The sequence below is a fragment of the Hypanus sabinus genome, chromosome 18, assembly GCF_030144855.1.
Source record: "Hypanus sabinus isolate sHypSab1 chromosome 18, sHypSab1.hap1, whole genome shotgun sequence".
Taxonomy (NCBI): Eukaryota; Metazoa; Chordata; class Chondrichthyes; order Myliobatiformes; family Dasyatidae; genus Hypanus; species Hypanus sabinus.
Genome location: NC_082723.1, coordinates 17686434 through 17700481, shown reverse-complemented (window position 1 = coordinate 17700481; position 14048 = coordinate 17686434). Strand labels below are relative to the sequence as shown.

The 14048-nt window shown below is 43.1% G+C and overlaps 2 protein-coding genes across 4 annotated transcripts in view; one reads left to right on the top strand and one right to left on the bottom strand.

The window, feature by feature from the left end:
• Positions 1–14048, bottom strand: part of fpgs (folylpolyglutamate synthase) — a 74873-nt gene that overhangs the window by 54528 nt on the left and 6297 nt on the right. For all 3 annotated transcript variants that reach the window (XM_059993737.1, XM_059993739.1, XM_059993738.1), the window contains exons 2-4: positions 7569–7697; positions 2484–2537; positions 1738–1802 (exon numbers count right to left, since the gene is read on the bottom strand). In XM_059993737.1, the coding sequence (XP_059849720.1) occupies positions 1738–1802; positions 2484–2537; positions 7569–7697 (248 nt within the window). The remainder of the gene's footprint in view (positions 1–1737; positions 1803–2483; positions 2538–7568; positions 7698–14048) is intronic.
• LOC132407362 (SH2 domain-containing protein 3C-like) overlaps positions 10808–14048 on the top strand; it is a 286124-nt gene continuing 282883 nt past the window's right edge. The window contains exon 1 of the mRNA XM_059993734.1: positions 10808–11242. Coding sequence (XP_059849717.1) covers positions 10927–11242 — 316 coding nt within the window. The 5' untranslated portion in view covers positions 10808–10926. The remainder of the gene's footprint in view (positions 11243–14048) is intronic.

The window sequence follows — 14048 nt, the reverse complement described above, 5'->3', positions numbered from 1 at the left end:
TTGTCAATACTAGATGCAAAGTGTTCCCCTACACAAACTTCCGTCACCTGCCCTACCCCATTCCCTAATAGCAGATCAATTATCACTCACTCTCATTGGGACTTCTACATACAGATTAAGGAAACTTTCCTGAACACACACCATGAACTCTATCCTATCTAGTCCTTTTACAGTATGGCAGTCCCAGTCAATATATGGAAAGTTAAAATGACCTATTAAAACACCCTTATGTTTCTTGCAACAGTCTGTGATCTCTCTGAAAATGTGTTCCTCTACATCCCTTGGACTGTTAGGTGGTCTATAATATAGCCCCATTGACGTGGTCATACCTTTCTCACTTCTCAGTTCCACCCATAGTGCCTCCCTAGGAGTTCTCCAGTCTGTCCTGACTGAGCACTGTCTTGACATTTTCCCCAACTACACCACCCTCCTCCCTTAACCCCTCCAGCTCCGTCGCGTCTAAAACAACAGAACCCCGGAATTTGAGCTATCAGTCCTGCACCTCCTGCAGCCAAGCTTCACTAATGGCCATGATGTCATAATTCCAGGTGTTAATCCCTGCCCTGAGCTCATCTGCCTTTCCTACAATACTCCTCACATTGAAATATATACAGCTCAAGACATTAGTCACAGCATGTTCAACCTTTTGATTTCTGACTCTGTCTGAGGTTTTAACATGCCTCCACAACCTCTCCACTAACTGTTCCTGCACTCTGGTTCCCTCTAGTTTAAACTCCACTGTGCAGCACCAGCAAATCTTCCCACTAGGAAATTAGTCCCCTTCCAGTTCAGGTGCACATTGCCTCTTGTGTAGGGGTCCCATCAACTGCATGAGTTTCCCCTAGGTACCCCAGTTTCCCCCCACATTCCAAAGCAATAGACGTATGGATTATGGGTAGTAAGCTGTGGGCATGCTATGCTACTGCTGGAAGTATGGTGACACTTGCAGGCTGCCCCCAAGCACAGGGTTGGTCACTGATGCAAGTTTCAACATACTTGTGAGAAATCAAGCTAATCTTTTTCTTTTAGAATAGACTCACTTTGCACTCCAAATTTCTGCAATCTGTATTGATGGGTAAATTGACCAAATTATTATGGTGATACAGTATATCTTTAATAGTCTTTCATTATGTGTATAGTGATGTTTAAAACCACATGTGCATCAGGTCATACAGCCGTTCTGGCTACGCACTTAGATCAGTGTCACTCCAGAGATCAATGACTTTACCTGCCTTTGCTGTACATTCCTCATATCTGACATAACTGACCAGGGCCAACTTAAGTCAAACAACCTCTTACAAGCCATTAATGGTAACAAAACAGCCTAATACCAATTAAAACAATATGATCATGAATACAATTTGAGTCAGCTAGGCAAGACAACAGAAGCATTCTCATCCTCTGAGGAGGAAATATTTTTTTAATTTCAAAACTGAAGTGGTTTTATTGAGAATCTATTATTTGCCCTCAATAAATCCAGTGGCAATTTACAGACTTAAGCCACAATGTTTATTCCACCGCTTTAGTGAAATGGCATCACAGCTGGAAAACAGTAACAAAGATAAGTCTTCAGATCTAAGTTAGAGTGACTAAGTGCTTACCAGGCACAGGGTCTGCAATACCAAAGACAATGAAATTACCAGTACAAATGCCCCAGAAAAGACAACACTAAGCACCTACCCCATTACCTACAGACTCTTTATAGAGTTTAACATGTCAAAATAAGATTAATTTTACCTGTAAAATCCAGTCTTTAATCCATAATTCCGTAATATCTTTTCACAAAATGCACATGTGGAACCCTGTCAGAAGCCAAAAAGAATATCAAGCCACCAAAGAATAGACAATAACAGAAAGAAACAAAAAGCTGGGAGCATTGACATACATAAGTGACCTGCAAAACTTCACCTGTACATTTAAGCAATAGAAGATGCATATCACATTTGTACATAACAACCCCAGTGACCAAACACAAAGCAATTGTGAGTAAGTTCAATGGCACCAATGAGGCTAAAAAGTCCAAAAAGCACCAGTTGCCCAACTACATTTCCCAAAGGGAGTGGGCTGCCCATTAAAATCTGGGATTTTTCTCTCATTTCCTTTCACCTCAATTCACCACAACCACATCTCTATTCAGGTCAGCTGTAGTACTACCCTTTCTTCAGCTGAGACACACCAGTTGGGATGCAAATCTCCAAATTTAAGACTTTGCCACCATTCAACAGTGATTTCCCCCACCCCTTTCTCACCCTACCAAACTATCTAGCACACTCTTGTATCGATTCCCTTCAACAGGGGGAAAAAAAACCAAGAGGAACTGTATCAGGAAATCTAAGGGTTTTGAGTCCCCGAACTGTGTCTGGATCAAGATCATCAGGCCAATTAGCACTCCACCAAGATGCAGATCATTTAAAAACAAAACGCTGCAGGACAAGACGTATTCACGGTGCTCTTGGTCTTTTGAATTACATTTAAGGACTAACCTTGCCCTTTGTCCCAGTCACGTGAATGATGGCAAGCTGGTCCAGTTCTTCAATCTGTCAACATAGGACACAGGTCATACAGTATTTCAAAAGAACAGGGTAAACAGGAAAGTACATGGGGAAGTGTTGTTAATCAAGGAAGGTACTCGAGTAGTACTGAGCCATGATACAGCACGTAGTCATGTGAAATAGCAGCACGTAGTCATGTGAAATAGCAGCACATAGTGATGTGGAAACAGACTGGGTTAAAGATCATAAATCACAGAATACAGCAGCCGTAATCTATAGCCCCCAAAATGTGACCTCTCAATACATCAGAGAATAAATGGGTAAATATTACGGATGTATCTCAAGGGAACTTCAATATCATGATAGATTTTCATCTACATATTGATTGCACAAATCAAACGGGCAAAAGTATTCTTGAAGAATTTGTAGAAAGAAATCAGGGATTGAGTTTTAGAGCTGTACATTGTAGAGCCCATTGAGGAGCAAGACCAACCTAAAGGAAAGATAACAGTAAGACTGAAAGGGTACAGAGAAAATTTACATGGATGTTCAGCAGGTCAGGTAGCATCTACAGAAAAAAGTAGGGTCAACATTCCGGGCCAAAACGTCGACTGTACTTTTTTCTACAGATGCTGCCCGGTCTGCTGAGTTCCTCCAGCACTTTGTGTGTTGCTTGGATTTCTACAGATTTTCTCTTCTTTGTTACAAGGATACTGCTGGGACTTGAGGACACAAGTTATGGTAAATACTTTAGGGCAGTTTTCCCTTGAGCATAGGAAAATAAGGGGAGATTTGATAAACTATGAAGGGAATAGGGTAAATGCAAGTAGGCTTTTTCCAGACACTGGGTGACACTAGAACTAGATGTCACAGGTTAAGGGTGAAAAGTGAAATATTCAAGGAAACCTGAGGGGGAATGTCTTCACTCAGAGGGTGCTGCAAGTGTCATATGGACTTGTACCCCAAGATCCCTCTGATCCTCCACACTGCCAAGGGTCTTGCCATTAATCCTATATTCTGCCATCATACTTGACCTACCAAAATGAACCACCTCACACATCTGCCACTTCTCAGCCCAGTTTTGCATTCTATCACTGTAACCTCTGACAACCCTCCACACTATCCACAAAACCCCCCAACTTTGTGTCATCAGCAAATTTACTAACCCATCCCTCCACCTCCTCATCCAGGTAATTTATAAAAGTCACGAAGAGAAGGAGCCCCAGAACAGATCCTGATGCACACCACTGGTCACTGACCACCATGCAGAATATGATGTGTCTATAACCACTCTTTGCTTTCTGTGGGCAAGCCAATTCTGGATCCACAAAGTAAGGTCCCCTTGGATCCCATGCCTCCTTACTTTCTCAATAAGCCTTGGAAGGGGTACCTTATCAAATGCTTTGCTAAAATCCATAAATAGCCTGCCCTCCTTATCCGCAGGGGATTGGTTCCGGGACCCCACCGCGGATACCAAAAAAACGCGGATGCTTAAGTCCCTTATTTAACCTGTGTCAGTGCGGGTGGACTTTAGGACCCAAGGGGAGCTCCGAACCTTTTTTAACCTGTCTCAGTACGGGTGGACTTTAGGATCCAGGAGAGCTCAGACCTGCAGCCCATGGCTGCTGCTGAATCTGCAGAGTTTCTGTTCCATTGACGGAAAACGATCACGATTCAAAATAAAATGGAAATAATGAAGCGATCGGAAAGAGGTGAAGTACCGTCGGTTACCGGAGAAGCGGGAATAATACAGCATGTGAAAGGCCCTGCCCCGATGAAAGCTACAATTATTACTAAGCAACGCAGTGGTTTAATTATTGAAATACATACGTTTCTTAAGTGTTTTATATGCATAGAAAGGTAAAATATATACTATATACTAAGACAAATGTTTGACTGACGCTAAATAATACCGGATGTACCTGTTCCGACTTACGTAAATCATCTCTAGATTATAGTACTTTATACAATGTAAATAGTTGCTATACTGTATTGTTTAGGGAATAATGACAAGAAAAAAGTCTGTACATGCTCAAACGAGTACTGGAGAGAGAACTTCCATTTTTTTTTCCAATCCCGATCCGCAGTAACCTACACACATCCTCCCGTATACTTTAAATCATCTCTAGATTACTGATAATACCTAATACAATATACTGTATTGTTTAGGGTAGTGGTCGCCAACCCATCGATCGTGATCGACTGGTTGATAACTTTGAGACTTTCCCAGTAGATTCCAAAAAAAAATCAAAAATAAATACAAAAATACTGTTGAGAGATTGTTTCCGGGTTGTGGGATTTTAGTTCCGTTCTTTCTGCCCAGTGTGCATGCGTGTAACTCCCCCGCACTACACAGTGTAATTCAACACATACAAACAAGCTGGATGAACTCAGCAGGTCGGGCAGCATCCACTGAAATGAGCAGTCAACTTGCTGACTGCTGAGCTCATCCAGCTTGTTTGTACGTGTTGATTTGACCACAGGATCTGCAGTGTACTTTGTGTTTACACAGTGTAATTCAATGGTCCCCAACCACCGGGCCGCGAGGAAACAATATGAGTCAGCTGCACCTTTCCTCATTCCCTGTCTCACCCACTGTTGAACTTGGACGCACTTGAGGTCATCAGTCGCATAAACGCAGTGATACCCGCGCGCCAGGGATCACTGGTTCGCCTCGCACAGCCAGCAGGTGCTGTTGCTACTGGCCTGGAGCGCGGACAGATGGGCGCCGCCTCTAAACCTGTCCACCACACCGAATGTTTATGGGGAACCCGGTGCTAAAATATTCGCAGATGATCTAATTTGGGCTCAGGGTTCCGTAAATATGAGAGCAGCTACTGCGCTGTGATCTACTGAAACAAACTTTTGTCGGCTGATAGATCCTACAGGGGCGGGGGGGGAGGGGCGGGCGGGCGGGCACCCTGTCGCACTCCTCACTCAGTTGGTCGCTCTCTCTGGACTGGAACCGCCGCAGGTCCAGCATGGGGACCTCTGACCCTGACCTTGTCCCACCCACGACCAGCCGCACCTGGCCAAGGCGTCTGGCAGTGGGGCAGGCAGAAGGCCGCAGTTCGGGCCCGGAGGTTGTCTAATGAGGCAATGAAGCCCTCAAAACTGCTTCGATACCTTGAGTCCAAGCACCCCGCACTGAAAGACAAACCCACTGAGTTTTTTGAGCAGAAAAAACGTGAGCAAGCGGGACAGAAGCTAAGAGCTGAGAGCCACGAAAACTAAATTGTGGAATAGACTGGACATAAGGAACCTGCTTCGAGTATCGCTATATTCCGGTCGTGTTTAACACCCACTACCCCCCCCCCCCCCCACCCCCAGTTGGCCGGTCTGCAAGAATATTGTCAATGTTAAACCGATCCGTGGTGCAAAAAAGGCTGGGTACCCCTGGTGTTTATACATTATTTCTACTTCCGGGCTGCAGGGTTTTAACTCTGGTCTTTTCTGCCCCAGTGCGCATACGTGTAACTAATCGACCTGGGTGTCGATCTCGCCTTTGACTATGGTAGAGGTAGGGGATCTTGGGCTTAAAAAGGTTGGGACCACTAGGTTAGGGAATAATGGCAAGAAAAATGTCTGTACGTGCTCAAACAACGAGTGCTGGAGAGGGAACTTCCGGGTTTTCCCGATCCGCGGTTGGCTGAATCCACGCGTGTAGAACCCATGTATAAGGAGGGCCAACTGTACACTACATCTACAGCTCTACCTTCATCAACGTGTTTGGTTACATCCTCAAAAAATTCAATCAGGCTCATAAAGCACAACCTGCCTTTGACAAAGCCATGCTGACTATTTCTAATCATATTATGCCTCTCCAAATATTCATAAATCCTAACTCTCATGACTTTCTCGATCAACTTACCAACCACTGAAGTAAGACTCACTAGTCTATAATTTCACTATCTCTACTCCCTTTCTTGAATAAGGGAACAACATCTGCAACCCTCCAATCCTCCGGAACCTCTCCCGTTTCCATTGATGATGCAAAGATCATTGCCAGAGGCTCCGCAATCTCCTCCCTTGCCTCACACAGTAGCCTGGGGTACATCTCGTCTGGTCCTGGTGACTTATCCAACTTAATGCTTTCCAAAAGCTCCAGTGCTTTCTTAATGTCTATATGCTCAAGCTTTTCAATCCGCTGTAAATCAACCTTATAATCACCAAGATCCTTTTCTGTGGTGAATACTGAGCAAAGTACTCATTAAGTACCTCTGCTATCTCCTCTGGTTCCATACACACTTTTCCACTGTCACACATGATTGGTCCTATTCTCTCATGCCTTATCCTCATGCTCTTCACATATTTGTAGAATGCCGTGGGGTTTTCTTTAATCCTGCTCGCAAAGGCCTTCTGGCTCTTCTAATTTCATTCTTAAGCTCCTTCCTGCTAGCCTCATAATCTTCTAGATTACCTAGTTACCTAGTTTTTTGAAGCTTTCATAAGCTCTTCTTTTCTTCTTGACTAGATTTACAACAGCCTTTGTACACTATGGTTCCTGTACCTTACCACCCTTCCCCTGTCTCATTGGAACATACCTATGCAGAACGCTATGCAAATATCCCCTCAGCATTTGCCAAATTTCTGCTGTACATTTATCTGAGAGCATCTGTTCCCAATTTATGCTTCTAAGTTCCTGCCCGATAGCTTCATAGTTCCCCTTACTCCAATTAAACATTTTCCTAACTTGTCTGTTCCTATCCCTCTCCAATGCCATGGTAAAGGAGATAGAATTGTGATCACTGTCTCCAAAATGCTCTCCCACTGAGAGACCTGACACCTGACCAGGTTCATTTCCCAATACCAGATCAAGTACAGCCTCTCCTCTTGCAGGCTTATCTACACATTGTGTCAAGAAACCTTCCTGAACACACCTAACCAACTCCACCCCATCTAAACCCCTTCCTCTAGGGAGATGCCAATCAATATTTGGGAAATTAAGAAAATTACTCTTCCCACAGACCAATGGGTGAAGGGCTTAATTGAATGGAAGTCTATCTTTAGGGTATAGTATACTGACGCAAATGAGGTGAATTTTGCCACCCATCTCAAACGCTTAATTGCTCTTACCGTCATGCCAGCACGCTGTACAAAGGATTTCATTGCTTCTAAACTGCCCTTTGTTTGACCACGTTCCCGACGGATCTGCTCCAAAGTGCTGGCATTGGTCTGCAAGGTGTTCAATGCTTGTACTGCATCCTGGAATTTAACAGAAAAGGCAGTGGGCAAGTCAAAACAAACAGTCTCAGATAAGGTGATCATCTAGTACATTTCAGAGGTTTGAAAGTGTTTTTTTTTAAAGAGAAAAAAAGAGAAATAAAATGTCTTCCACAGGTTACAAGGATGCAACTGATAGTCATCCCAGTGTTTGGTAGATTGGCAAGATGGATTTGAGAGCTTTTTTTGCATGCCTTCTCTCCCCAGCAAGCACCACTCCACCACTCCTACCCACTCTCCTGTTGCAGCTGTTCATTTCTGACTTACAAACAGTTCAGTTCTTGGGAATGGAATCAGAATCAGATTTATCATCACTGACATCTGTTGTGCATCAGCAAAACAGAGCAAAACATAAAAAAATAAATAATGCAGAAGAGGAATAACAAGGTAGTGTTCGTGGACCATTCAGAAATCTGATTATAGAGGGAAAGTAGCTGTGCCTAAAACATAAAATGTGGATCTTCAGTTTCTGTACCTTCTCCCCAATGGTAGCAACAAGATGTTTGTCCCAGATGGTGAGGAGCACCTTCTTGAGGGACCATCTCTTGAAGATGTTCTCAATAACAGGGAGAGTTGTGCCCATGATGAAGCTGGCTTTGACTACAACCCACTGCAGACTTTTGCTATCCTGTGTATTGGAGTCTCCACACCAAGCAGCAATGGAAACAGTCAGCTGTCCTCCACTGTATGCCTGCGGGAATTTGAAAGTCTTTGGTGACATACCGTATTTCCTCAAAAATACAAGTACAGCTGTTGGTGTGCCATCTTTGTGACTGTAACAATGTGTTGGACCCAGGAAAGATAACCGATGATGCTGGAGCCCAGGAACTTGAAACTGCACATCTTTCTCCACTACCAACACTTCAATGAGGAGTCATTCTGTCCTGACTTTCTTTTCCTAAAGACCAATAATTTCCTTGGTTTTGAGGAAATAACCTGAGGGATGCCCATTTCCTCAAGAGGTAAGATGGAAGATACTCACTACTGCTCTCCTTAATACTGCATACAATATGGTACTTTATACAGCACTCCTCAAACCACATAAAGAACAACTGACACACAGCAGAACAGACAAAAATACATCTTCTAACTCAATGCACCAGAACAATGTAAATTCAAATTCTGGAGAGACAAAATTTCATTATGATGCCCCAGCTATATAGTTATAGCTCTAAATTTTCAAACATACACTTGTATACCACCAAATGAAACAATATTCCACTGAACCAAGGTGCGCAACACAGTACACATAACACAAAGTAATATTACAAGTAAAACTAACAATAAGGTACATCTGACATAAAAGTAAACAATATAACACTACTGGTGCTTCATACATGATGAGACTGTGATGGTGGCAGGAAGCTCAATACTCTAATGGCCTGTGGAATAAAACTGTTTCCTATCCTAACAATTCTTGCCCTAACACTATGGCATTTCCTGCCTGATGGTGGGGGTTAAAGAAATTGTTGGATGGATTGCAGGGATCACTGACAATCCTTGTGAGGGTGTATGTGTATGTGAGTGACAATCAGGATTGTCACTGACAACCCTGTGTATGCAGAGGTCCTGATAAATGTCTTGGATGGGTGGAAGTGAGACCCCAATTTTCCTCTCAGTCGTCCCTACGAAGGAATGCAAGGACTTGCAGTCAGACTCTTTGCAAGTCCTGCACCAAATGGCGACATAGCTTGTCAGGACACTCTTGATGGTGCTCTTCTAAAAACTGGTTAGAATAGGGGGCAGGGCAGGGCTCACTCTCCTCAGGAAATGGAAACACTGTGCTTTCCTGACCAAAAGAGGTGGTGTTGAGGGACCAGATGAGATCAACCGTTATGTGCATGTGTATGTGAAGTGGTCAGCCTGCACCTTCCGAAAGTCCACAATCATCTCACGATGGCACTCAAGTTGTACTTGCACCATTCTACCAGCCGCTCTACCCCTTCTCTGTACACTGTCTCATGGTCGTTAACGAGGCCAGACTGTCTTGTCATCAGTGAACAAGATGATTCGGTTTGAACTGGATACCACAATGCAGTCATGCATCAGCAGCGGGCTGAGCACGCGGATCTGGGGAGCTCCGGTGTTCAGCATGATGGAGCTTGAGATGTTTCCACCAATGCGGACTGACCAGCAAGATTCTCAGAATCCAGTTACAGAGAAAAGTGTTGAGACCCAACAAGGACAGTTTACCCACTAGCTTTGAGGGATGATCGTATTAAACGCTGAGCTGGAGTCAATAAACAGTATCCTGGCACATGAAGGTACCATTTTCTACACGGGACAGGACGAAGTGGAGGGCAGAAGATACGGCATCGTTAGAGGACTGGTTTCAGTGGTAAGTGAATTGTAAGGGGTCCAATGTAGCAGAAAGATGGGACTTAATGGGATCAATAACCAGCTGCTTTACATGGGTTAACCCTGTCACCACCTGCAGCCACACAGATTATCTGCTTTTCAGTGGGGTACAGGGGCCTTTCTTGTCAACACATCATTCCGTACATTAAACTGAGCATAAAAGACATTTAGCCTATCAGGGCGTGTTACTGTCGTTGACATGCAGGGCGGGCTTATAATCGGTTAGGATCCGAGTGCCCTGCCACATGCACCACAAGTCCTCGGTGTCACAGAAATTATTATATAATAATTCCATTTTCCCTTCCTGTTGGCACAGGAAAGCACACCTCTTGCTGACCTGAAAGCTGTCTTATCCCCCAATCTGAAAACAGCATCCTGATCTCTCAACTGTGCACAGACCTCTGTTGTCAACCATGGCTTCTGATTTGTCCTCACATAGATGTGCTTAATAATGACGACGTCCTCAATGCACTTCTCTACGTAGTCAGTCACAGATCTCGCATAATCATCAACATTTGGTTGAACATTACAGCACTTGACATCAATATTGTTATTGGATCTGTTATTGATAGTATCTTGAACAGCAAATTAAGTGTACAGATGACCTCAACAAAATGGAATTATTATATAAATTATTTCTGTCACCAGTGTTGTAAATACAGAATTGATCAAGAGGTATACTGGACTTTACTTAGTAATGAAACATAGAAGAAAAGTCAGTGTTAAATGTGGCTTTTGTACTTTGCCTCAAACTTGGCCCATGAATGAACAACACACAATACACCTGGCTGTTAATGCAAAAGGATGTGGCCACAGCACATTAAGTTTGAATTAGTCTGTGTAATGCTGAGTCATGCTGATCAGGAAAATCCTTGCATTATTCATTACTAGGGCTTGGGCACCTTTCAGCATCAGATATAAGTGCCCAAGCTTCACGTACAGACATAGAATATTGTCTGTTTCCAGGATATTCAACCAAACACATCCTCATACTTTTCGCTGTACACCTGAGATCAGGGGACACCAATCACAGGTGAAACAATCCATTGGCAACAGAGCCCCACACCATCAGGATGGCATGGTAGCATTGTGGTTACCACAGCACTTTACAGTACCAGCGACCCGGGTTCAATTCCTGCAAGGAGTTTCCACACTCTCCCTGAGACCACGTGAGTTTCTTTCGATTGCTCCACTTTCCTTCCACAGTCCAAAGACGTACAAGTTGGTATGTTAATTGGTCACTGTAAGTTGTCCCATGATTAGGCAAACGGGGTTGCTGAGCTGTGCGGCTCAAAGGACCAGCTGCGCCTATTCTGTGTTGTATCCCAATAAATAAACACGCAGCTTTTAAATTATGACAGATACAGGAAAACTGAAACAGAAATTCAGTGGCGGTAGTGGAGTCAAGAGGAGCCAGAGAACTTATATCTAGAAAAAAACATCTGGAAGTAAGTGTCCCAGCCACATACTGCAGGGAGGGGCCTCTGACAGACTCTCAAATTGTAGAATGGAGAGAGAGAGGCAGAAGCGGCTAAAAAAAATTTAAATATTTCTGAAATATGATCTTTAATATTCCAATGTAAAAATGAAGGAAGCCTTTATTGCTCTACACTAAATTTACTGGTCTGGTTGATAGCCTTTTCATGATTTGCATTAATATTCACTGTTGCAGAGCAGGAATACTAGGCATTAACATTCACACTGAGTGAGGGGATTGAAGGGCAGCCCCAACTGTGGAACCAAACCATCACCTTCATAACCAGAGCAGTAAACAAGAGACTCCAAATTCAGGTTGGATTTTTGTGTTGTTTTCTGCCTCTGTTCACAGCCCTCCATACATTTTCATCAAAAGAGATGTGCCTTCAGATACACCAGTTTGCTTTTCACCAATCTTTCCATTATTAATTTTGCTTTTGCTGTTCCTTATACTGTGGGAGAAACTCCTTTTTGTTCTAAGGTATTGTATTACAGGTGGTCCCTGTTTTTCAAACGTTCGATTTACGACAACTCACTGTTATGAAAGACCTATACCAGTACCTATTTTCGCTAAACAAAGAGGATTTTCGCCTTTACAAGAAAAAGACGCCCGCTTTATACGTGTGCTTACCCGAGAAAAACTACCATGACCGTGAAGCCTTGTGCAGACAGTTGTTTGCGCATGCGTGTGCATGCCATTTTTTTTCTCCAAATCAATTTTGGCTTTCTGTCTTCCCGATTTTGATAAGTGAAACTACACCATACATACAATATTTCTACTTTATATAGGCTGTATATTTATCATATCATTCCTGCTTTTACTATAAGTTCGTGTTATTTTAGGTTTTATGCTATTTGGTAGGTTATTTTTTGGGACTGGGAACACTCAAAAATTTTCCCCATATAAATTAATGGTAAGTGCTTCTTCGCTTTACGACACTTCGGCTTATGAACGGTTTCATAAGAACGCTCTACCTTCGAATAGTGGGGAAAACCTGTATTGGTATTGGCTTACTATTGGCACATGTACCAAGATACAGAGAAGTGCTTGTCTTACATACAGATCAAATTAGTGCCTATAAGAAGTATTCAACTCCCCCCATAAGTTTTCATGTTTTATTGTTTTACAACATTGAATCTCAGTGGATTTAATTTGGCTTTATTGACAAGATCAACAAAAAACTCTTTCGTGTCACAGTGAATATGAATTGGTCTAAATTTATTACGATGATTAAACACAAAATCAAGTATTTAGCAGATGCACCTTTGGCAACAATTATAGCCTTGAGTCTAATGTGGATAGATCTCTATCAGCTTTGCACATCTGATCACTGCAATTTTTCCCCATTCTTCTTTACAAAATAGCTCAAGCTCTGTCAGATTGTATGGGGATCATGAGCCATAAATTCTCAATTGGATTGAGGTCTGGTATCTGACTTGGCCACTCCAGGATATTAACTTTGTTGTTTTTAACCAATTCCTGTGTAGTTTGGCTTTATGCTTGGGGTCATTGTCTTGTTGGAAAACAAATCTTCTAAGTCACAGTTTTCTTGCAGACTGCATCAGGTTTTCCTCCAGGATTTCCCTGTACTTTGCTGCATTCATTTTACCCTCCACCTTCACAAGCCTTCCAGGGCTTGCTGCAGTGAAGCATCCCCACAGCACAATGCAGTCACCACCATGCTTCATGGTAGGGGCGGTATATTTTTGATTTTTTTTTTGCACAGTAAGGGAATTAAGGATTATGGGGAAAAAGGCAGGTCGGTGGAGATGAGTCCATGGCTAGATCAGCCATGATCTTATTGAATGGCAAAGCAGGCTTGATGGGCCAGATGGCCGACTCCTGCTCCTATTTTTTAATGTTCTTATGTGCAGTGTTTGGTTTATGCCAAACATAGTATTTAGTCTGGTGACCAAAAAGCTCAATTTTGGTTCCATCAGACCATAGAAACTTCTTTCAGCTGACTTCAGTCTCCCACATGCCTTCAGGCAAACAAGACAAGATTTCATGTGAGCAAACACAAGAAAATCTGCAGATACTGGAAATTCAAACCACACACACAAAATGCTGGTGGAACGCAGCATCTATAGGAAGAAGCGCTGTTGACGTATGACGAAGTTTCTCGGCCCGAAATGTCGACAGTGCTTCTCCCTATAGGTGCTGCCTGGCCTGCTGTGTTCCACCAGCATTTTGTGTGTGTTGTCAAGATTTCATGTGAGTTTGTTTCAACAGTGGCTTTCTAATTGCCACTCTCCCATAAAGCTGTGACTGGTGAAGCACCCAGGCAACAGTTGTTGTAAACGCAATCTCTCCCATTTCAGCCACTGAAGCTTGTAACTCCTCCAGCATTGTCATAGGTCTCCTGGTGGCCTCCCTCACTAGTCCCCTTCTTGCACTTAGTTTTTGAGGATGGACTGTTCCAGGCAAATTTACATTTGTGCCATATTCTTTCCATGTCTTGATGATTGACTTGATTGTACAAAAAATACTCAGTGACT